This window comes from Gallinula chloropus, assembly GCF_964237585.1.
Source record: "Gallinula chloropus genome assembly, chromosome: 4".
Lineage (NCBI taxonomy): Eukaryota > Metazoa > Chordata > Aves > Gruiformes > Rallidae > Gallinula > Gallinula chloropus.
The window spans coordinates 68,178,301-68,203,872 of NC_140088.1; the positions used below are offsets into that span (position 1 = coordinate 68,178,301).

Below are 25,572 nucleotides of genomic sequence, written 5' to 3' on the forward strand. Positions count from 1 at the left end.
CAACAACAACAACAACAACAAAAACAACATGCAGAACACTGCAGGACAAGCAAAGGACAAAAGCTAGCAGGAGCTGAACAATTTTTCCTTTTCCATGGCTCGTGAAAAGCACATGGCACTTCTCATTCTACTGACTAAACTAGGATAATAACTGCTACCAGGCTGCACTTCTAACTCAAGCCTCCAAAGCCCATGCTTTTAGTAGGAAGAGGTCTCTAGTTCAAAAATCACTGATGGCCAACATAGGAAATTGCCATGCATTTGTGTGTAATAGATATTTATGTGGATATCTGTCTACAGTTGGTGACATTTGGCTGTCTATGATCTTATCTGAAATAACATGACAAAACCCAAGAGAAAACACATATACCTGGGAAAAAATCTCACCCCCATATTTGAGTGAGACAGTGGTTTAATCTCTCTACAGGAAAGAGCCACATCACCACACATAGGGAAATGGAAAGCCTCAAAGGTATTCAAATTATTGAGCTTAAAGATATAACCCAGTGAAAAAGGTGAGATCAATATCTGTCCACCCGAGGTCTCACTTTACTGTGTCACTGTATTTTTAACACAGAGCCAGATCAGCTTCTGATTTGTGCTAGCTTTGAAATTAACGGAGCTATATTTGTTGGTGGTCATAACCTGTCCTTGTATAGTTTAAATTGGTATAAGCACTAGGGCTTTAGTAAACAAAACAAGAAAACCAACAAGAAAAGGAAACCAATATGAAACTGACCTAAGAAATTAGGAAGCTCCTATTTGCACAGCACAGCTATTTGACCTGGGAGGTGAAGTTAAGAGGAAGAGAGGGGTACCCAGCACTCACATGCTTGCTAGCAGAGATCTGCTGCCTAGGAATATTGCTGCATCTTGAGCTAGAGACCAAAAAAGTTACTCTCACCTTCAGAAACTGGTGAGGAAGCAGAAAGGAAGTCCCTAATGCTAGATTTGCAACGTCTGCGTGAAAGGAATTTGTAATGGGTAGGATGACTTGCCAAAAAGTAGTGCAGCTTTGGGGCCAAAAAGCTTCGAGTGAGGAATACTAGTATTTCATGAGGCATTTTAGTGAGATTTTCAGTGAACAACACTGGTGCAAGGGCACATGCTTCACCATTTAATTACAGCCCCAATCCTTAACTAGGCTGATCCACAATTAACTCTGATTTTCAAATCTGAAGTGAGTTTAACACAGGAAATTTTACCTCCCCCTAGTTGAAAGCACCACTGAGTTTTTACCTAATCTTAAAACTTAAAACAAAGGCTTGAGCAATCATCTCCTCCAACTACAGACAACCCAAAATTTCAGTGTGGACACCTCACTGTTACTCTGCACCAGCCATTCACTGCTAGTCACAGCCACTCATCTTTTGCACATGTAGAGCTGCAGAGTAACCAGACTGACACACGAGGTTGTTGATATTGTAGGGAAAGATGAGAGAAAGACACCTGTGTTAATTCCACCAGCAACTGGCAAAACTGGGAGATACATTAAGGAAAGAGAAAATTAATTCAGACTAGGCAGTGTGCATGTCTGTACTCTTGAGTTCCTCCCAGTAATTACCTGCACTACAGTCAGAGTAGGTAAATCCAATGCACGTGAGAGCAGAATTAGCCTCGCTTGCTATTCTGTCCCACTCCTCACTCCTCGATTTCGGTATGACTGAACTGCAATTAACCTCATTCAGTGAGACCATATTATTATTTTCACTCACAGTGTAAACTTTCCAGTATAAACACATATGTTGGGACTGGATAAGACAAGCGATGTATGTAAACAATAAATACACCATATCATAGGAGTGCAGTGATTCACACTGCAGCCATCATTTCAGCAAATTTATGGTTGGAATATAGCTCTCCAAGAAGGTCTGAATTACTAATAGTCCTGTGGTGATGACTTTCCACTGCCTGATGTGAAATGCACTAAACTCAAGTGAAGAAACGCCTGGGGAGGAACTATCAGATCAAACAGGTTTCCAAAATGGCTGCAATAGAGTCAACCTCTTTTGACAGATCATTCAAGGCTTACTTGCACCTCTCCTCGCATCCAGCTGATGAAATTCAAGATGTCTCAAACAATCGCATCCAGCACTCAGGGGACCAAGAAAAACGCAAGCTTTCCTTTTTCTCAAAGGATACACCGTTAATCCACAGAGCTTAACATTTCAACCTCTCACTCAATACGAGACTAAGAAATAAAGCTACTTTACTTCTTGAAAATAACTAAAAAGGGATTGGCAGGAGCTACCTAACAAGAAATTGCTCAGTCGTTGCCAGGCCAGTAAACTCCATCCGAGCTCCTTAGCATTGCTGCTGATAATGTTACTTCAACAAGAGGAAAAACAAAAAAAAAAGATAGTGATTTAATTCCCTAGGCAACCTCATAGCTTTTGTGACTGGTAAGGCAACAGGATCCTCTGGAGCACAAGTTGTTCATTCAAATGAATGAAGTATAGTTGAATGAGATATTCCTGAATTGCAGATTAAACTCAAATGAAACAAAGCAACCCAAGGCAATGATCTTTATTCCATTTACAACAGCGCTGCAGTCACCCACTGGCTCCATTCTTGCTCCTTCCAAATTTGGGTTAACACCGTGGATCTCACTGGGCAAAGCAAATCCTCCCAAACTGCCTGCCACCATAAAGTCAGGGCTTTCAGGAAGTATTCCTGTTTCCGAGCAACAGCACATGGGTTTGCCCTTTGTTCTTTGCATCTATCTCTAGATACCAGCAGATATAAAGAAACCATTAGTGAAACCAAAGCAATCTGATATTGAAGGTACTGGAGAGCCTTCAACGTTATCATTCCCTCTGCAGCATCCAGCTCTTGGACAGGCAGGGAAGGACGACAGAGTGGAGCACCAGAGTCTTGGGCACTGAATTCGCATTTTGGCTTCCGTGCACATTTGCTCTACACCCTTTGGCAGTCCCCCTTACATCTCTTCAGCAAATAAATATATCTGTACTCCCAATCCAGCAAAATGGATTAAAGATTAAATAGCTAATGCAATGTGACAAATAAGAACCTCCCACTGTCTCTTGCAATGCAAACCTGTAGCAAAGCTGTGCTAAAGACACAACTGCAGATGTCCCCCATGGGAAGCATCACCAACAGAGGTGAACATGCACAGCTTTTTGGCTGCCTCTTCCTGTCCTGCCTGCATGGGAAGGCAGGACTCTGAGGAAAGTGAGAAGGCAGGACAAAGGAAAGAGATACTCTGAGGAGGCGCTGATGCATTGCAGCATCATGTAGGGACACAGGGGACACCCCTGCTTTGATGGGTTATTGCAGAGTCATGCAGGTTAGAGCAGCACTGCTTGTGTTGGGGGAATAGCTAAGGTACTTGCCTAAATCCAGCACTGCCTGCCCTTCCCTGGCAGTATTAAGGTCATGTCTGGCACCCCTGTGTATCAGGGTCTCTATCTCAATCTGCATCAGTCAAATCAATGAGAGATTAAAAAAAAAAAAAAACCACCACAAAACACAAGACCTGGAAGGTGCTGTAAATACATGTCTTGACTGGTGCCTAACCAGGTCTGTACCTCAAGTTTAACAGGGAGGTTTTTCACTGGGCTGGTTGAAATATATGGAAAAACATAAATGGAAACAAAACCTGCAATCGCCAGATTTTACAACTTTTAACTTTCCCATTTTCCCTGAATGCCTACCAGTAAAAAGTTTGGCCAGTGAGGTAAATATTTGGGGCTTTATTGACCTTTTCACTAAAATAACTGAATCTTTTCTGGTTTTGATTAAGGTTTCTTGGGGTTTTTCAACCTTTCCCCAGCAAATAAACAAAAGGAATCTTTATTCTTTTCTCTTTTTTTTTTTTGTTTCCCTTGAAATTTTTCACATTGACAAAAATTATATTTTAAAGTGAAACTAATTTTGCATGAAGCTTCTCTCCCCCAGCCCAAACTTGTAGATGATAATGTGCCAAGCTATAAAGTGACTCCCCAAATCCCGGCGTTTGATGAATTAGGAGGAAATCCCATGTTTCCTGCTTAACATACAAGTGATTTGGGATAGGGCTATAAAAGCAAACAGGAAGCTTTTCTAGTGATGACTACCTAGGGGGAAAGCTGTATACAAGCATCTCTGAGGTTACTGAAAGCTGAGGAAACCTCTGGCAGCTCTTGCCCGCTGCTCTGACTCGTTGTACTTTACTTGTGTGTGTTGTTTGTATGAGCAGAGCCAGCCTCAAGGAAAGCAACTGGAACACAACTACAGTTGGGGTTTTCTTTTACCTTCTATGGCTAGCATGCACCCCCATGGCTTACAGTGGACTTTATGCCCCATCCTTACTCAAAAAACACAAATCAAAACCCAAAAAGACACAACCGATGTTTAAGCAGACCTACCACAAAAGCAATGACAGTGCTCAGCAAGCCCTCTCACCTCACACCGCTGGAGTTTGGGTCTGCAAGTCTGCAGATGACCCCACTAACACCAGGAAACAAAGTACACATAAAAAATAAGGAGGGTTCTGTTGTTCCTATTTGTTCAACACAAGCTTCTTCATAACCATATCCTTTACAGCATAATTTCAAATGCTTGCTTACAAATGATGCAAATTAAGTCTTTCTTTGGATACAGTTTGCCTCCCAGAAGACTTAATACCATTTCCTTCAGATCGCCTCTTGGATAACATTATGATGGAAAGCTCCAGGGGCGCCTGCTCCCGAGATTGGACTCTACCAAGCACACTCAATAAATCACTTAAAACACCACCATCTCTTCAGTACTTGGAAGCAGTTAGCACTGAACTGTGCCTCTGCACGATATTATTCTGCTGCTGCGCTGACAGAGGTTGTAGCCAACTGGAAAACCGCTGCTCATCTCTTACTCCTCACTTTTAATCCTTGACTTAGGTTTTAAAAGCTCGCGCGGTTTTATACCTCTAAATTGAACGTGGAAGCAAAGATGGTTAATGAAAATGACAGGGGATGTAATTAGTGCTTTATTGGCACCGGTGCCAAGCCCGCTGCCTGCTGAACTGGAGTACCTCCACTGGGTGGCTAACCAGAGGTGCACTTCAAACTCACACACCCTCTCCCCCCTTGCCAGGGAGGAAAGGGAGATTGGGAAAGAGAATGCCATTTTTTCCCTATGGGGACAGATCGTTATGTGGAACATACTGCATGGGCAGAGCACCACGGTTACATTAACTTTTATTTCAAAGATAGCCTCCAGTGATGTGTTTTCAGTGACAAAGCAAGGATCTGAACAGTTGAGATTCACGCCGAGTTCAATTCTCTGACTAAATCGCAGCAAACTGCTCACCACCAAGCAATATACATTTACCTACGATTCCCCCTTTGCAACTACAATTAGAAGGTATTTTCCTCTGATAAGCTGCAAAAGCAGCTACTGTGCCTTTTTCCAGAAAAAAGTAACCAGAACTGAGTCCTCAAAGTCCAAGGATTTGAAACCCAGAAGGACACCGGAAAGCAACAAACGTGGCCATACGAATGGGTTACTCCAAACAAGATTACTTTGCTGGCAGCAAGAAATAAATGCAGCTTTGCTTTTCAGGGGACAGCTCTCCTTAAGTGTTTTACATATACACAGAACTCTGGTCACACACTGTATGGAAAGACTCAGTTGTTGCCCTAGTCAGCCGGGGCTCCTCTTACCTTCCATGGGAACTGATGCTGTTTTCCATCCTGTTCAGCTGAACCAGACAGACTGTGCCTCACACCACCACTCTTCAACTCACACAAAAATCAAGATACTTACTTGAAAAATGCCTCATAAATATAATCCACATTTTCTCCTCCCTTGCTGTGCAGACCAGCTATGGAACTGATTTGCCTGGCCTTGGCACAGAGCTGTATTCCTGTTTTCAGACATACTGTATTTGGAAAATTAAATTAGGAAAATCTTTTTAATATGGTTAATGCTGTTTCCTGTTTCTGACTTTGGATGTCACACACAAAGCTAGTCCCAAAATATAGGGAATAATCCAGGTTTGAGACCATTACCAAAGGAAAAAAAAAGAAAAAAACTCCTTATGTGATGAAAGATGCGTGTAAAATGATTAACTTTAAATATACCCCACAATTGTGGAAATGTTTAGATATACTCAGCCATCCTTACTGTACAGAGTAATAAGCGACTCTGACAGTAATGCTGAAAAGCCATCAGAAGGGGGCTGTATTTGATGTATGTGCTTTTTTTTCCCCGTAACTGTTGCAACTGGGCACTAGGGATTGGAGCAGGAGGAAGAAGAACCTGGATTCTGGCTCCCATGTTCCTGGGGAGGAATCTCTCCTCTACAGATCCGTCCACTTCATTTTAATCCAGCCGAAATAGCACCTCGGGCAGCAAAGGAAACGTGCTGGCTGCTCTGTGTTCAGCAAAACCTACCGGAGTACTAAAACTCTTCTCAAGGCCAGGATGGGCTACCCCACACCCAGCCCAAACTCGTCAACACCGCAGAAATCTGGCAGAGCACATCCCTTTGAAACAATTTAATGTTCCAAGTGGGTTTATCCATTCACAATGAAATACTACTTGGCCCTTGCTTTACTAATACAAATACTATTACGCCCACATGATCACATACAAGTTGTCCACTGATGCATCATGATAATTAAGTCTGTTTCCCCCCTTTTTTCAATGAGATCCATTTGAGTATTTAATTAAGAAGTGCCTCCCCAAAAGGTTAGTACATTCACATGCTATATTTCACTTTTTCCGCACCAAGCATTTTCAAACTGCTGCTGTTGCTAATACAGACTATGCTGGGGCAGGACAAATATCTGCACATATGGCTCTTTTACAGTTTTCCTTTTAAATTATCACTTGGATTTAATTAGGTTTGAAGGGTTAAGCATGAAAAAATGTACTCTTTTGTTGTAAAGGATCAATTGAAACAAAAATACATTAATACACATTCCCTTTAACTTTTCTATCTATTTCAATGCCATCACAATTAGCCCATAAAGCTGTCTGAACCACGCTTATCACTACAGATAGGTAGCCTGACCCTCCCTCTTGTCCCACCTACCCCTCAAAAAGATGGGGATACAATACAAGTTCTTTAAACACTTTAAATGTCTGAAAAAATGGCGGGGGGTGAGGGGTGGAGGGGGGTGGGGGGAGATAGGAAAGCACAACAGCTGAAACTCAGTCTCTGCTGATTGAAAGATAAGATGCCCTTACAGGAGATGGCACTGAAATGCCAGGTAAGGGTACGTGCTTGGGTCCAGGGGTGGTTGCTCGCTCTTTCTCAGCTTGGGAAGTTGGAATTGTCATTCTGGTGTAGCTTATCACAGATGTATAATGCATGCAGCAAATGTCAGATCAGAGTTGATTCTTGTTTGGATAATCGCTCTGGCCCCATTCACCTCACTTTGAGAATTAAGGGCCGCCTCTGTCATCGTGGCCATTTCCTGTTCTTTCCTGATACCAGCAGAAAAATATTTAGACAGCTTCAGATAAGAAGAAATGCTAATATGACAAAAAGTGAATTTAGCTCTGCTGAGACACTCACAGGAGGATGGTGAGATGCAGCAATATGAATCTCTCTGCAAGGGAACGTGGGGGTTGGTCCACTAGCTACTCTGTTAATAAATTTATTTTCCACAAGGCAATGGAAAAGCAGAAGTCCCAGCAATGCTCACAGCCTCCTTAGCCTGCTTCAAAAGATACAGATGGTTGGGGAATGGAGAAGCAAAACAAGAAATAGTACTAGCAGCAAGTACTGGGAAAAAAAATGCACACACCCTCTTTCCCTTCCTGTCATCCCCTTTCTAAATTTTAACTATGTGCCTGCTGTATGAAGATGCCACCTCAGGTTTTTTCTCTCCTTTCAAAGGTATCGCAAAGGTAAACTGAAATATTTTTTTGCACAGCTCAAACTAAGTCAGCTAGCTCCAGACCCACTGGAAATCAGACCACCGACATCAGTTTGGAACATAATTGCCACGTGTCCTATTTCTATTGCTCTCAAAAGAATGCAACTGAAAAGACTAGAGGGGTGTTTCCATTTCAAAGGAGACAGACGGAACGGGGGATGACTTTGGAAAAAGAGGTTGGGTAAGAGTCATTTCAGTGTTCACCCATTTTTGAAAATGTATAAATAAAACAGAAGGAAAACTGTGCCCGGTGCTATATGAGGAGGAAACTTCCTGAAGAGGGCATAGTTAAACTGTTGATTTATTGCCTCACTGAAGCACCACACACACATGAAGATCCCCACGGCAAACGCCAATCAGATAATCCCTCGGCTCTGGGAAAGATGCCAAAACCAGGTCTGCACCCAAATTCTGTGCCTGGTCCTGACAAATGGGAAATAAAAATAAAAATAAAAACATACATGGAAAAACAAGTCCAAGATGAGCGACTATATCCCAACCACAGTCCCTGGATTTTCTGCTCTGTTGTGAAAGTTTATCACACACCGCACAACAGGAAGCGATGCCAAAGAGCTCTCTGACCCTTTCTGGGTAGGAGAGCACACCCACGGCCAGTGACAGGTCCCACACATGTGCCGACCTCTGCAGCGCAGGCAGCCTGGCTCCTCTCCCCTCATGGCATTTCCCTCCCACAGCGCTGTGTTGTGGAGGGTACATGTGGAAAGGAGAAACCATCTGAAAGTGTGAGGTATGCCCTGTGGCACGGAGATGCACGCTCTGAAGCAGCCGAACGCAGGGGGTCCTCTCTTCCCCGCTCAGGCCATCTGTCACACGAATTACCCATGTCCTGCCGGCAAGTGGGCAGACTCCTTTCTGCTCCAGGTCCAACTATCCGAGAGGATGTTTCCCCTCCAACACCCGCCCATCTGCACAGACTGATATAAAACCACTGACATCTAGGTCTGCATGCACATGGTACTGTTAAAACCTTTAAATACAGAACATCAAACCTGTCCTATCTCAAACACGAGACTGACCAGCAAAAGGGAAGGATGGTACATAAGACACAGAAGAAACATGACACAATGCATAAGGGATTTTTGTACTCTTGTTCTCTGCTACTTCTTTTTCACAACCAGGTTTCTGATCTTCTTGCAAGATAAATGCCCAATACGGGTGAGTGAACGTGACTCTGAGGATGGAGTATCAGCAGGAAATGGATTAGCACAGTTACATGTACAGACATGATGTACAGTGCATCCAGCCCACCAGCAGCAACCCTACGGCTCCCGAAAGCCTGCCAGGAGCACCGGGAGTCAGAGCAACCAGCACAACTCTCCTGTCAGAAAGGCCAGAGAGGAGTGTGCTTTGTAATGGCTCGGTGAGAGCACAGGGTCAGACCTGTGCAGTTGTCTCAAGTGCCTCTCCGCAGAGAGGAGGGGGAGAAAATCAAACGTTCTTCCACTTGCATTATCCTAACAACTCCAAATCAAAGCTTTGGTGCATATTATTATTTCTTGGTTGGGGGGGGGGGGGGGGGGGAGGCGAGGGGAAACAACAACAACAAAACCGCTACTAAAATTCCTTTTCTCTTGCTAACCACATAACCAGAATTTCCAAGTGCTTTCCTGAACTCTCACATCCTTGCTATGCAGGGTTCTGCCCACATGCAGCAGCAACCTCTTTCCCTCTCCAATACTGAGGACGTTGTAGAAAACTATTTCTCAGCAAAAGCCACCCATTTCCACTTTAGGTCTAACTCCTGGGAAGGGAGGAGAAAAGCACTGAGAAAGTTTATCCGGATCAGCTCGCAGGAGAAAAGGCTCCCGCTGTGGCAGTGTGCCGGGCGGGTGACACACTGAGCCAGGGCTCTTTGTGATGCTCTCAAGATATCGCTAAACTCGCACTGAGAAGCAAGACGTTTTCACTTGGAAAGGGGAATTTATACGCCGGCTACAGGGAAAACAGATCGAGATGTACTCCAGAACCCCCGCTAAGGGAGTGGGAAAAAGAAATAAGCCTAAACACAGAAAGCCAGTAACTCCCTTCGGGTGTATCGTGTTTTAGGCACGAAGAGGAGGGTGTGGGGGGAAGACGGGGGGCCTCACGAACGACCATCGCCTGAAGGACCCCGGGGCACGGCCGTGCCGCTGCCGAGGGGCACCGGCCCCGCACCTGCCTTTCCAACGCACCTTGCCAGCCCTCCGGGGCGCACCGGTGCCGCTCCCCCGCCGGACGGAGGGCTGCCGGCGGGACTCCTTCAGCCCAGAGCCCCCCCGCTCCGGCCTCAGTAACCCGCTTCAGGACGGAGTGCAGGGAAACGCCTGTCCCGGCCAGGCTCAGCAACGACATACACGAGGCTGCGGGGGAGGGGGCCGGAGCCCCAGACCCCGGCGGGCGCCCCGCATGCGGGAGAATGCGCTGCTTGCACACAAACACGCAGAAAAAAATCCCGGCGTAAATTTGCATTTTCAGTCCGCACCCGGAGGATGCCCCGGCCCCTCTCCATCCATCCCCCTCCTTACCTTGCGCCGCTGAGCCGGGGCGGCTGGCCCCCAGGACGGCCAGGGCGGGGAGCACTACAGTCTGCAGCAGGTATCCCAGTCCCAGCCCGCAGCGGGCCGCCGTCCCCTCCAGCCCCTTTCCCATGGCCGGTGTAGGGGGGAGTCGCGCAGAACCGCCGAGCTTTTCGGTGCCGCCTCTGCCTCCGCCAGCCCCGTCCCACCGCCGGGCGCGGAGGGACGCGGAGGGACGCGGAGCCCCCGCAAGGCGCTCAGGCTGCGCGGGGGGCGGCGGGTCGAGGGGCACCCCTCGTAGCGGCGAGGCAGGAGCGCTGCATGGCCCCGCGGAGGGGCGCGGAGCGGCGCGGAACCCGGCGGAGAGCTGCCTTCTTCCCGCGGGCGGCTCGGCGCGGCTGCCTCCACCCCGGGGGTGGGCGGGGGCCGGGGCCGGGGCTGGGGAGAGGGGGCTGCGCCGGCCGCCTGCGATAAAATGCGAGCCGGAGCGAGGAGCAGACCCAGAGGGAAGGGGGCGGGGGAGGCTGGGAGCCACCCGCTGCAGAACCGGCCCCCTTTCGCCTCCCCCTCCCGCGCCCCCTGCGCGCACACCCGCGGGCACACTCGCACGCAGATGCTAGTGCACACACACACACACTCACACGCGTTCCCACTCTCCTCCACTCCCCCGGCTGGGCCGTGTAGCTGGGAGAAGCCCCGGGAGCCGGGCTGCCCTAGCCGGACACCACTGCATCTGTGGCTCTCTCATTGCCACACCGGCTCCCTAGGCCTGACACCCCCAACACCTGCAGGGCTCTGAGGGGCCGGGGCTGTCCTTAGGGACCCACAAAATGCGGGGTGGGGAGGTCCATGTTGGCCAGGAGGCATCCATCTGCTCCCACATGCAGTAGGGTGAGGGGGAGAAGCAGCACCAGGAGGGAAGTTTGGGGACCCCCCCATCCCTTGGGAACATCTCCCCAGTGTGTCCTTCTGGATCTCTTAAGGCTGGGGTTGCTTCCTGCCAGATCTTAACCTCCCACCCTCCTTACAGCCCCAAAAAGGTCTCCCTTGACCTCTGGCTTCACTATACACCCACCAAATCTCGCTCAGCAGGATGGCAGTGCCCACATCTCAGGTCTGCTGCTCTACCAGGACTTGCTTGGGTTTTTATTGTTGCTTTCCAAGGCTTTTTTAAAGTCATCGTTCCCAGAGCCCAGGCAGGCTGTCCCCCAGCCATGACCAGACCCAGCTTTGCCCATGCCAAGGGGGCTGCAGCCCCACAGCTCTCCCCACAACGTGGTACTCCAGGGAGCATCGCCTTTTCCAGCCCGTGCGAGGCAAGGAACGCTATTTTCCTCCAAGGTGCGGCTGTGATCTTCCCAGACACGCTGGCTTTGCCTTCGCCCCCGGCAGGAGAGGAGTAGCAGCGCTGATGATGCCGCAGGAGGGTTTCCCAGGGTCCACAGGAGCTGCCAGCCCCCAGGGAAGCTCCATCCCCCCTGACTTTAACACTCTTCCCAGAGAATTACCCAGACTATTCCCCATCTCTGGTTTGGGTGGGGGGAAGGCAGGGTTTTTTCCCTCCTCCACAGTAGCTGCACTACCACGGGAAAGCAGTGTTCCTTTTTTTTTTTTTTTTTTTGGTACAGTCACAGAGCAAGAAAAAGGGGCAGAACACCTGGATATACCAGACAGTGCCCTGGGAATGGTGCATTTCAAGCCCAATGGGATAATGTACTCGGCACGTCCAAACAATCCTCTCCAACTAGAGCACTGCAGCTCTCTATCTCCTGGCTGAGCCACATCTTTTAATGGGACATGTCCCACCTGCTTCAAACACGATGGCATAGTTCAGAAAACATTAGGGCTCCATCATAACCCCTGAGTTAGGTCCCAAGGATCTGTAAGTGGTGGAAAGGAAACTCTCAACTTGTATCCACGTTCTAAGGAGAATGTGGGTCCTGAACAAGAAAGTGTGCTCCCCGTGCAGATCCCTCACCTCACTCATGCTACCTAGCCTTATGTTTCAGGTAAACTGCTTCAACAGAGCAGTTCCCCGTGTATGTTTGTTGGCCACTTTTGCCATAACTCCATAAGTTTGGAGCATCTCTCCTCTGTTGGGTATTTAGTTTCCCCTGTGCAAGGGGAAATTTGGCAGAAGCGAGACAAGAGATCCCAGAAAGATGTCACGCGTGGAAGATGCAGTAGCTGTTGCAGCACCAGCTGACGGGCACATCTACTGCCATGAGGGACAGGGAAGGGAGGGCTTGCTTCTCCATTAAACGGAGTTAATTTATTTTTGATGTGTTGGGGCTTCCCAGGAGTAATACCTATAGTTCCAGGCTTAGTTTCTAGTTAGTAGCTCAGTGACCTCATTAAATGGGTCCATCCCAATTTCAAGACAATGTCCCTGCAGCCCTGCCTGGGGGATCCCTGGTGGTGGCCAACCTGTCAGCCTCTCTGCCCCAGAGTAGCTGCACAGGGGGAGTACTTGCTGCTTCACAGCTGTAACAGAAGTGATGGCACAGAGACCACAAGCTCTTGGCTTAGGGAGAATGCAAATCTTTTCCCAGTACCTGAAGTGTGGTGGATAACAGAGGAACAAGGCTACTGCAGCCTGATTGTTCAGTAAGCACTTTCCTATTGGAAATAGATAGACCTTTTCCTGGAGAAGATGGTTCAAGCAATAGCAACAAACAACTAAATTAAGATCTTCTCAGGAAAACATGCTTTCAAATCCTTCTATGCTCCACTATGCATAACAAAGGGCATCGATGGATGCTCAGCTGCCAGCACCAAGCTTCCTCAGAGGTCCTCCATGCACTGACAAAGGGCACTTGTGCTTGGGTCATCCCTAATGTCACTTCAATTTTGCATATTCAGGATCCACACCAACACAAGGGCTCTTTACGTTAATTCCTATGAGATAAACAAAATCATTAACCCAGTTTAATAAATTTCATATTTGACATAGGAGTTATAGGACTGAGGATTCAGGGATTTGGGATTAGAAAGTGCAAATTGCCTGGATTTATTCCAAAAAGTGTTTTTTGTCACCCCAACAGAACCCAGGTAAGGAGGTATTTTCCCAGCTGTTCAAAAAGTTCATGACTTAAAAGTACATCTCATTTAAGTTTATCTTTTTGTTACCTTTGATGTCCTTAAAAAAAATCGCTGCACACCCTTCATAAACTCATTGGAAGCTAATATTAATCTCCAGATTTCATACTTAGACAAAAAAATTGTGTCAAACAGTTTGTACTGGGAAGTGGATTTAGCAGTCTAGCAGGTGTTGCCTTAGCTAGTTTTTCAGGTAAGTTCAAGAAATTGCAACTCCCAATTAGATTCCCACAGTAAGTGACTACAAAATCTAGGGTAACATTTAAAAGGTGTCTGTGTAACTTCCATACTTAAGGATTTGTTTGTTTGTTCATTTTTCCAAAAGGGCTTTTTAAATGAGAATTAGGTTGTGAGTTAATACCTGAAGTTTTTCACCCCTGCTGTCAACTCAGGAATTTGAAGCTCTTGACGGGCAGTTTTTGGAAGCACAGAGCTGGTAAATTTGACTTCAGTGTATTTTATTGCCCAAGCATCTTGAGTTGCAAAACTATCAATTAGAAGTCATATTGGATTTGAAAAGTCTTATCAGGTTTCATAATTAATATTGTGAATGGTAGCATAGGTACCAGGTTTTGCTCTAGATGTTTTCTTAAGATCCTCTGCATTTGTAACAATTTATACAAACTTTAATCTAATTACAGAACTCAGGGGAAATTTACATGTTCTTTTGTTATGGTGGCAGATCTCAGGACTACATTGCAGCAGGCACTGTATGAAAACAAAGACCCTCCAATCCCCATGGCAGAGAGTTGTGAGATTTGATTAATGACTTTGGAGCAGAGGTACGAAGGTCCCCTGAGTTATGTGGGACTTGAGAAATGCTGGTTTGAGCAAGGAAAGGAATTTCTTCTGTGCACTGATAATTACAAGCAAGGTTTGGTAACCCATCCTCACACTGAGCATTGGGTTCCTAGGCAGGTACCACTGGTCAACTGGCTGGAGGACTCATTTGCTACACAAGCATTAACAAGGGACACAGATTCAGGCTCCACATCAGGTGGCTATGTGGATTTGACAGTCAAGATGCTCTCAGCTACTGAGATACACGTCAAGCACCATGGAGTATTTGAGCAAGGGCTATATTTTGCAAGCTTCTCTGCAAGCTGTCTGCAAATGCTGGGTAGCATGTTGCATGCGTGCCATGGAAGGTATATCACACACTTGCTTTTGGTTGTGCCATTCCCCCAGGCTCTGCCATGCTGTTCTTACTTTATGGCAGAACCCAGCACAACACAACCCAAAAAGCAGGTGTGTGACAAGCCTCTCGCTTCACTGACGCACATACCACAAGCTATCAAGTACTGCAGTTTTCTCTTGCAGTTTAGGTAGGTAATTACTTCCTCTGTGGTTGCCTTGTGTGACACTGTGGATTGGCAAATCAAGCTACCTGTCTGCTATCTTACATTTCAAGAGCAACACAGCCTCATTCCCAGTAAAAACTTCTGAGCTTCTTTTTGGGTTGCTTTTTTTCCTCTGTTTTTCACGCCAGGAATGTTGGTTTGTGGTGGAATTGTGGTCCGAAGCAAATTTCTTTCATAGCTAATCTCAAAAAACATCTGATTCTGCTTCAGCTTCCAAAGTCACTACCTTGTTTGCTTATCTGTGGAATCAGATATCCCAAAGTTTCGTCCATACTCATGTGCTATACTAGTGAGCTATTTTTCAGTCTTGACCTTATATTAGCAAGACTGTAGATATGTGTAACTACCCACAGCACCCGTTTAAACAGCATTTCACCTTGTAACAACCATCACTTTAGAACTATGCTGAATCACCTGGGAAGCCATACGGTGTCCTGCTCCTTATGCCTTTCCAGGTGCACGTGTTCCTGTTTCTTTAATAAATTTATGTTCTTTTGAACAGTGTGGCCCTTCATAATGTCTGAAGAGGACATTCTTGAACTAAAGAACCATTTTAAGTATTTAAACTAAAGGTGGGGCCAAATTCTGTCTCTTTATTCATGCTGGATACCATGTGTATCATCCTGGTGCATCCTGCTGTGAATAACATCCTATTGCAACTTATACAAGACGATGCTGCTGGAGCTGGAGACTCCTATGCCTAGGGAATACAGGTAAAAAATTCAAAGGTGCTTAAGTCTCACTTTGAGTGGTCAGAAGCATCGTATTCTTGAATGGCAATGGGGATTAGGCATTTCTAAACTCTGTGTCCTCCAGCTACAGCTAAATAATGCATCCAAAGAGCTTTTTCTTTCATGTGAATTATCTGTAAACAGATCACATATTTCTTATTTATTTATCTATCCTCTCTTCGCATTTGTTTGGCGAATATTTTCTCTGAACTGTTCCTGAGCTGTAGCTCATTCATGCACAATTCATCATGAGCATTTGAAGCTCAGTATTCAAACTATTTTCCTTATTCCTCTTGCATGATACGATATCAAAACCTTTCCCATCTACAAATATTCGGCAACACTTTAAAAAGAAGAAGGAAAAGCTTGATCATTTTAGTCTCGGTATTCATTCGCCTGAAAAAAAATCACGGCAGAAATACAAAAGGTGAGACCTCCTGTCAATTGATATTTGTTGGGAGCTGAAGCGAGCGGTCCCCCGGCTGTTCGCGCGGGCGCCCCGATCGCGACAGGCGGCGGAGCGATGGCGATGCCTCCCAGCAGAGGGAGATGTGACACACCGGCTCGGCCCCTACTTCGCAGCTCTCCCTCCCGCCAGTAGACGAGTCATGCATGTTTTAGGAATACGTCAGAGGGTCCCACTGCTTCTCATTAGCGAAGCTTTTTACCCGGGAACAAGCCTCTCTCAGGTCCGGCTCCGCTAACTACACCGTCCGACAACAGGTTTCCTCGGGCTCCGGCTTAAGCTGAGCTAAAGGCTGCGAACAACTTGAAAAATATCTCTGTCTGTTGCAGAACGTGGTTATTCTCCGCTCCTGCTCTCCACCCACTTCTTGTTTTTGTAGCATTGTACCTACACATCTGTCCTTGAGATGAACATTAACGTGACTGACAGATGTCACTCTCTGCCCTGGGATTATCCCCATCAGTTTCTGCTGAAGTGTTTTATCAGCTGAGTATTAATTTCTGATTGTCCAGTTCAGGGTGCACATCTTCCAAATGTCTTTTACTGGTGTCACAAGATTCCTCTCTCAGGAGTTGGACTCGATGATCCTTATGGGTCCCTTCCACCTCAGCATGTTCTATGACCCTAATATTACAACATTGCCTCCCCTGCCTACATGTTCCCCTCTCCGCCCCCCGCTTTATGCATGGTGAGAGAAAGGTGTAACTGCACTTTGGGATCTTTGTTTCATATTCTCCCTGCGGTTGTGTATGCTGGGTTGCTCTTACTCCGTTCATTATTTTATGGAATTTCTTGTCTGCTGCACTTTGCATAAAGTGACATCAAAAAGAGTTATAATTATAGTATTTATTAAACTGCTTCTTCAGGGGGGGAAACTGATAGCATGCAGAAAGCAATCGAAGGGAAGCATAAGGAAACTTTCTGGTGAAAGATGTTTAAGAAGATGCAGGTTCTATGAAGAAACACATTTTTCTGAGAAACTTAATTTTTAACATGAGATTTTGCTGTTCTACAATAAGATCAAACTTACATAGAGACCTGTATAACATTCATTTGTCTTCTTCTAGAGAAACATTGGCATATTTTTAATTGTTACAGATTTTCTTTACAATGCAGTGTCTTTGGAGTTTCATACATGAACTGTTTCATGTACACAGGTAACATTGAGCCGACTACGGGAGTTTGAGTACCTGTCGATTCCCACAGCCTTCCCGTTTATATCTGCTCTGTGAGAAAAAGCAGCTATGACAAGAACAGCCAGCCTCACTTGAGTCATTTGATTGGGTGTTTTTTTTTCCTTTTTCATTTTGAAACTCGACAAACTACTCCATTGTACAGTGGGTTCGAAATGCCACTCTCCCTTCTAGCTGCTCTTCTACACCTTCCGAGAGTGCATTTATTCCCACCAACACACAGCCAGGATTATCTTTTTTACCCAACAGAAAGAAGCTTTCCAGGCAAACCCCTTGCATTCCTGAGCAGTGTGCGACAGTAGGAGGAAATCTGTTGTAAGTGCCTGTAATGGGAAGCCTGGTCGGGCGTTTTCAGTCTTTTTTCCTCTTGGCCTCTTGGTGGCAGGGCAATTAGAGCTCAAATGTACAGGGAAAAGACATCCCAGTACAGTAATCAAAGCAAACATTATATAGATTTTGATTGCTCCAACAAGAATGAAGTCTTTGTTAACTGAAGTAGCTTTATTGATTCGAATGAGGAGATGTATTTATTCTGTTTTGTGAAGTGCTCCAAGCTGTGTGTGTATTTAATGCTTATGAATTCAGAAATGAAGGAGTAGATAAGTTCTGTGTAAAACCATAGAAAGAGAAACTATCATTTCCAGAACATTTATTCTAACATTCTTTTCATAAAGGCAGTTATAATACTTGTAGTTACCATAATCATCTTATAATAGACCTTAATGCTTCACAAACGGCATGATTTGTTTAAGTCAAATAATTAACAACATTCCTCACTGTTTAGCAATAATTAGTTTGTTTTCATAGAAATACTTGGTTTCATCTATCTGCAGAGGCTAAACAATGATGGAATAACAAAAATGTTCAGACCCACAGCTGAAGATGAAAAGTTTATGAAAACAAAAATCACCCATGATGACAACATGAGATCCTGTCTTAAGTATGACCTTTAGCTCCTTAAAGCGCATGTTATTCAATGCTAGAAAGTAACTTAGGCTGTTAGCGTTACTACTGTGATTTAAATTGACAGGCTAAAGACTTCTTTGCCTGAGAACGTTATGAGGAATTCAGCTGTGCCTTTCCTCATGTACAACACAGATAATATCAAGAAAACTTGAAAAATCAAGAGACAACACCCATTACTTCTGAAGTCTAACCACGACCAAATGCGTTTCTCATAAGGCACCAAAAAAAAAAGTTTAACTTTTGTCCCAAGTAGATGTAGTTATTCTGGGTCTTATTTCACATTAAGTTCCACAGAGATTTATGGAAAACAGCTCAGACCCTTTAGGAATAAGTTCTCTATGTGAAAAACTTTGTGCTCTTTCATCTATAGGACTCTTTCTACCCTAAGAATAACAGCAAGAACATTATTTTAACCAGGGAGCACCGCGGGTTATCTGGAGCTATTTAGCTTATTACAGCTTTAAGTCAAAACCTCTATTTCTATTCATTGTTTCCCTTTTGAGTACCGTTTTGAAAGGTAATATTAAATAAACGGACCTTTGGCTGTGGCCCCACACAATGCTTTCTGTTATTAGATGTCTCAGTTGATCTGTGTTCATGGTTGATTAAAGTATCTTGCATGGAGTTTCTTAGTTCATTTCATCCCATGTGCATTCCTAAATTAGTTGATGGTAATCTGTTAATAAAAACTTAATATTCTACATTATCCTTCACAAAATGTTGCAGGTTTTTTCCTTTTCTTTTTTCTTTTTCCAAACTGGAACTGTTCACAGACTCTCTTCAAGAGTCTGATAAGATACAGATTACAAAATTGGCTTGATAATGGCCGAGACTTTTGCTTCCTCTGTGAGTAACATGAACTCTGAGATGGGAAGGGATACCTTACCTTCATAGCAAAAATATCATTCAGTTCTGAAACATGGAAAAAGACTTTACTACTGAAAAGCTGGATATGGTAAATTCCAGTTTCTTGGACCAGCAAAACAGTACCAGTGATTGTGCCATTGACAATTGCTTACATTCCTAAAAGCTCCTTCCCCAGACCACAGGAGGTCAAAAAGTGATGAACACAGTTTTGACAATAATGTTAGACCATAGCAGACTTGCCTAGAGAATATTGATTTCGCTGGCATTATATTGTTCCAAATAGCAACAATAGCAGCCTGCTTAATGATCCCTTTGAAGAGCAAGTTCTAATGATCAAGTGGCCAAGATAGAAGGCATAGGATGGAAGAGAGTAGACATGAGAGGGGGACAAAACAGCACATCACTGGATGGTCTCAAAATTTGCAAAGAATGGCAGTAAGTTCGTTAGCAATTGGAGAGCTCTGAAGCTGTCTGTCTGCTCTACGTGCTCTCACACATGTTCTGGAACTGAGCAAGGGTAGCATTTTGGAGGCTGCTGGCTGACTTTTTATTCTTTGAATTTGTAATTGATAAGGAAGATTTGGTTACTTGAGAAGTGAAGAAAAGATCAGTTTACAAGGATGAGCATGTGGGAGGACTGTAGGGGACAGATCACTGTAAAAGTAGCAGGGCATTATATATAAGCAGCAAGATACACTTTCTTAGAGGAATCAAATAAACAATGTGATCATTACTAGGACAAGATTCACAGTTACAAGCCAAGAAAAGACTTCATGTTTCTTGCTCCTCCACACACCTCTAACATTTAAGGAATTGTCAAAATTCCTCCAGGAGCACAGAATAACATAGCTCACCCCACCTTTAGCCAGCTTTCCCTTTCCCACCACCTTTTTTCTTATTTGTCTCTACCCAAAATGAATTTATTTTCTACTTAAATATATTTTTACTCCACACATGCTTTCCATCTTTCTCTGCAAGGAAAATCATCCTCACAGTGATGTAGCTTGCACTATGGCCCTGTTCTGTTCTATCCTCCCAAAAGGGAAGACCATCAGCTCGGCGTAGCACCCAGGGTCCTTATCATGGCAGACAGAGAATTCAAAAAGACCTCAGAGGTCTCAGGTCTAAGGGGTGTTCAAACGTGTCTTAACAGCATAGCCTTTGGTGAATTGCCTCAGCAGTTACTCATCTTTCACAATGATGCCAAGACAGCAGTGGTTTGCACTGTGTGCTGTGAGCTGGACAGCCCTTCAGCATAAGTGGAAGATAACTCTGTGTCTTCATCCACCTAGGCAGATCTTTGTGCCTGGAGGAACTCCAAAAAAGATTGCAGAGTGCGCAAAGGAGCCACTGTTCAATCTTACCCCATTTTGGCATGGGTCCAGACCTCTTGTTGCCCTTTTAAGGACATTCTTCTGCCCTAGGAGTACCATGTGTCCTTTATGTTTATGAGAGAATTAAGATGGTTAGTGACAGTGGTCTTAGAATCAAGAGGCAAGTCTACACATTCAATATCATGTTTATCCTCCTAGCTGGTTTTCCCAGAATTAGTACACACATCAACAATTCCATAATGTATGAGTAAGATGTGTTTATTCCTTACCACAGCTCCAGCATTAATCATTTGTTCTTCTCCAAACCACCAGTAAAACTCTATGCTGTGGAAGACTACTAAACAAAGTGTCCTTCTTGGAGAAGGATCAGGCTCAGACCTAGCCCAAACTTAACAATACCATTTTTCACAGGGACATTACACTGTAGCATGGCTCTCTGCCCCCAAAATAAAGTTTTTCAGTTTCCCATTCAGCTGGTTACAAAAAGCATCGATTGACCTGTTTAGTCACATGCCCTGCTTTTGACAAGTGATTTAGGAGAAAAGATTATTAGAGACATTCAAATGTAACCATACACACAATTTTGAGAACAGCAGATCATTTTCTGTGGCTCTTTGCATGCAAATTATAGAAAAAAATTATAAGATGGGAAGACCCCTAACATTTTACAGTGCTACAGAGAGCTGCAAGGCCAAAGCTGATGGAGTTTGCTTGGGTATCGGGTTGGTGCCACACTTATTGTCTGCTGATCGGTGGCATAATGAAGAATCCTGTGCCAGTCTGGGAATTTATGACAGGAGGAAAAAGACATTTTTATATCACAACATCTAGTTGATTCAGTTGGAAGTACTGATACAGAGACACAGCTGGTGGTGGGAGTAGAAGCTGAGCTGCCCTTTTTTTCCTATCTCCTACTAATTATTAATACAAGGTGAAGGTAATTGGTACTGTGAGGCATAAACTGAAAGCAACCAGAAGAGAAAATAACAAAGACAATAACTAACATTTGTCTAGGGCCACCTAAAATCCATGAAACCATGAAACAAACCTTCCATAATTTGCCTGTTTCTGGTTTCCTGAGAACTTCAGCGGATTTAACTTCATGTACTACCTCCTTCTCTAGCTACTAAAGGTTGCGTGTGCCTTAGCAGATTGGCCATGTAAGTCCATAGCCATCACTGCAAATCGCTACGGGTGTGGGCGTTCCTTGAAACTCAGGGCCACAATACTCAGCTTGGTTTTCACCTCGTACTATAATAGTTTTCATCTGGACCACCTAACTGCCTGTGGTTTTAATTCAGCTGGGCTGCAAACAGAGATTCTGTTTTCCCCACGTACAATGTTTATATTCTTCCACGTTTAAACCCCGACAGAATTCATGCCAAAGGTGAATGTTAAACTAAAGAACGATTCCTTTAATTACATCTGTTACTGACACAAATATTCTGTATAACTGGAATCTCCTTCTAGTACTCTTACGAACTACTGTACACCTCTGGCAGGAAAATAAGCGTTCACAAGCTTAAGGAATTCCATATGTATTTTATTGATGGTAATTTTGTTAGTTGTGCACTCAGGCTGCTTCTGGAACCAGGACTGCTTTGGCTGATGGATTCTGAACACAGAGCATACATTCAAGAGGAAATCACCAGGGAGTTGAAAAACGAGCCATTACCTTTGTATATACGTTGGAAGGGAAAAAGCCACCAAAACAAACCCGTAACTTAGCACAACAGTATTTATCAAGTGTGTCTAAACGTGGATGGGGGCTTTCCTAGAAACCTTGTTCATGTTTCTAAGCCTGCCCAGTAGAAAAGTTTAGTGTGAGTACTTAAAACATGTGTGGGCATTTCTAAAGGTATGTGTGCCACATGGCTTATACTTCTCTGCCTGTCTCCCTGACATGCACAGTCCTCAGCATAACCTCACAGTTTTTTCTCAGTAAGGTGGGGTGGGAATCAGTTATCACTCTTAGTTACTTGTGGAGTCATTTACTTGCTTGACCTAACTCAGCTCCCCCCAGGAAGGCAGGCAGCTGGGAACATCTTGGCTGGCATAAGCACTTGCAGTTGGTAACCAAAACTAGGTCTCTGTCTCAGAAGAAAAGGCATTGCCTAACGATAACTGCTTTTCCCTAACTCTTCACAACTGCCAGTCCTTTTGCAAGCTGTTTGGGAGCTGCAACAGACTGAGAAACACTGATTTAGAGAGTGGCTGGTAGCCTATTCAACCCTTCCACAGAAACTAGTGACAATTGATGGCAACAGAAACTATTCAGGTCTGTAAATCACAGCACATGTGAAAAATCCTGGCAGCTTATTTCTGTATAGACTGTGGAGTAAGATCTGATGAACCTATATGAAATATCTCCGGGGAAAGTCCTATTTCCATTAGAGAAGAGCCCATGCAGAAATGGTTACCAAAATTTTGTGAGCTTCCTGCAGAGAAAGACAGGGGACAGAAGTACTCAGCGTTAGCCATAAAGCACCGATAGGCATGACACAACGAGGATTAACAGTCTCAGGGGTTTGGGAATTTGAGGATGACCATTTTTAGTTTAAAGCTACAAGGTTTTGTGCTTCCACGCTCTTTAGGTCATGCTTGGTCTGGGTGCTTAACTAGACATTAAGTGGAACTCATTTATCCCTTAGAAAGAAAGGTTGGAAGTTGATCTCCCTGCCTGAAGGAGGGGTAAATTAGCCTGAATCTCAAGCACAGTTAGGAATGACAATTAAAATCTAATTCTAATTAGCAACACTGGATGCTACTTTAAATAAACAATGTTGTGCAGATTTGTTGTGCAGATTCTTAGCTGCAGAAGTAGGCAAGTAGTAGAAAACGTGCAAGTTAATCGCCTCTGCAACAGCAAATGGACTGGCTTGTAAATACACAAGACACACGCTTCAGATTTCTTTTGCAAGGTGAATTACTGCAAGAGCAGACATTAAGATTGTTGCAGAGGCCAGGGCAGCCTCTTTAGGCTTTAGTTCATGTCTGGTTCGTTATCTGGTTAATTAGGGCTGAGAAGTTGGAAAGTTTGCAGTTCTGTTGCATATTCTTTACCTGTTCCTCGGAGGTAAATGAGGAGAAACTCCAGGCTGTCAGTTTTCTATCTCTAATAATAATCCAATAAAAATTACAGAGAAGCAGAAAGTCTCCAGCTGCCAGCTTGGACTCATTATCGCCGGTCATGTCATCTGGAAAGCCGAAAGAAGCACGGATACAATAATTCTAAGCATTAAAGGTAAATTGTCTTTTGTTTAAGCATTATTATTGAAAATGTCAGGAAATCTGCAAGCTGTGTTCCTCATAAGGCAATTCCAGGGCACAGCATTCACTCCTCTTCATTTATGACCATGGTCCTAAGGAAAACTTTCATTAATTGCAGTAGCACCGGTTTCTTGATCCTGCACATATCCCACTGTGCGGTAACTTCAGGAATGTGACTAGTGCAATTACTATTCATGTGTGTACATCCTGCAGTGAGCCCAGGACCAAGATCCTCAAAGTTCAGCATTCAAATATCTTCTGAGATGATGGCCTAAACAGAGTTGAATTTGAGAGAAATTTTAGCATAACAATTTCAGAAAGTACACTAATAACTGTGATAATCCCTAACCTAACTGTTATAAAGGAGGGGAGTTGTGTTAGAATTATAAGAAACAGAAACATAGAAATATTTAGAGTATGTCACCCAACATTATATATTGTGCTTTTTAATTGCAAGGGAACTGGGACTGCGGTGTAAAATAGCAACACTTGTGAATTTGGACTGCCATTACTGTCACATTTTGTAGAGTACTACATTTATATGCATTTTAATGGTACTCAAAATAGAACACCAAACCTGTTCAGCTTTGCGCTCTATATAAAAAGAGGCTGAAGTCAAAGTCTAGAAGCACAGGAAAAGGAGATAAAAAAAAAGGGTGAAGAAAAAATGGAAAAAGAGAAAAAAACCTTAAGTGATTCCTTTCCTGGAAGCAATTCAGTGGAAGAAAATAACAATAAAACTATGGTAGAAATAAGGAAATACAATCCACCACTCCATAATAAAAGTAGATCTTTTTACTACTGCATAACGTGTGAAGTGCTACCTGCCAGAAGTTAAGCATAAAACAAAGCTTTTATCTTCATCTTCAAAACCAGAAATCTGGAAACTTAACAACAAAACTAACTGGATTTGTATTTAGCCCAGTTTCATTAATCCCATTCTGCACACATTTTTAAGTAGCCCTTTAAAACCCTGCTTGATTACCATTTATGTGCAAGTCTTACAGTAGAGCCCCAGGCTTCCACAAAAATATATATTTTATGACTTGAAGAAGGGAACTTAATGTATCAAAAAGAAGATGAAAAGATGACAATTTAGCCCAAAGATGTTTAGATACCTTCTTGCATGTACTTCCATACAGCAATAAAACTTTGGGTAAATACAGAAAAAATCATCCTCTTTTTTGCACGTGAAATCACAGAGCCCATATTAATATTCATGGCCTCTCCTCTATCCCATCTTGAACAACTTCAACTACAGCTCAAGCTTTGGGTCTAGTCCTTCAATACAGACCTTTACATTGGCACTTACTTAAACTCCGCTTCCCCAAAAGTGCAAGTAAATTTGCATACACTGAACTTACAATATTAAAAAGTTATGCTTTAACTTCTAACACACTACAGTCCCTGTTTCTGACCTAATGAAAACTCAATTCAACTCCACAGCAACTGGTCCAAAGCTGTAAAAGGAGATCCACAGACACTAATGTGATGGATGCTGAGTTGCAGACACAGTATATGTGAACTGATATTTAAGTTGCCTTTCAACTGCTGTCAGTGTCAGCTCCTTAAGCAGTTCCTGGAAACACAGCTTTTGAACACCTGATGCCTAGAAACAGTATTGGGTAATTCTTATTCATTCAAATTATTACATCACTTCTATACCTCTGCAAGTCACCCTGAGCTTGCCTACCAGTTTAACTAGCATGCAGGCAAGCTGCATATGTGGGAAGTATACAGAGAAGTTACCTCTGTTTGTAGAACTTACCAAAGAACTCCAAGACACTGTCTGGATTTCAGGATCATACATTCATGCCTCAGAGATGAACGTGTTGCCAGTAATAATCATCTGAGCTTTTATTCCTTAGCTGGATTTAAAGGCAGTGACATATAAAAAATTA

At 44.0% G+C, this 25,572-nt stretch overlaps 1 protein-coding gene across 2 annotated transcripts in view; it reads right to left on the reverse strand.

Annotated features, from left to right (window-relative positions):
• UNC5C (unc-5 netrin receptor C) overlaps positions 1 to 10,517 on the reverse strand; it is a gene marked incomplete at both ends in the record, with an annotated part of 246,123 nt that extends 235,606 nt beyond the window's left edge. For both annotated transcript variants that reach the window (XM_084263693.1, XM_084263692.1), the window contains one exon: positions 10,394 to 10,517. In XM_084263693.1, coding sequence (XP_084119819.1) covers positions 10,394 to 10,517 — 124 coding nt within the window. The remainder of the gene's footprint in view (positions 1 to 10,393) is intronic.
• Between the last annotated feature and the right edge of the window lie 15,055 nt (positions 10,518 to 25,572).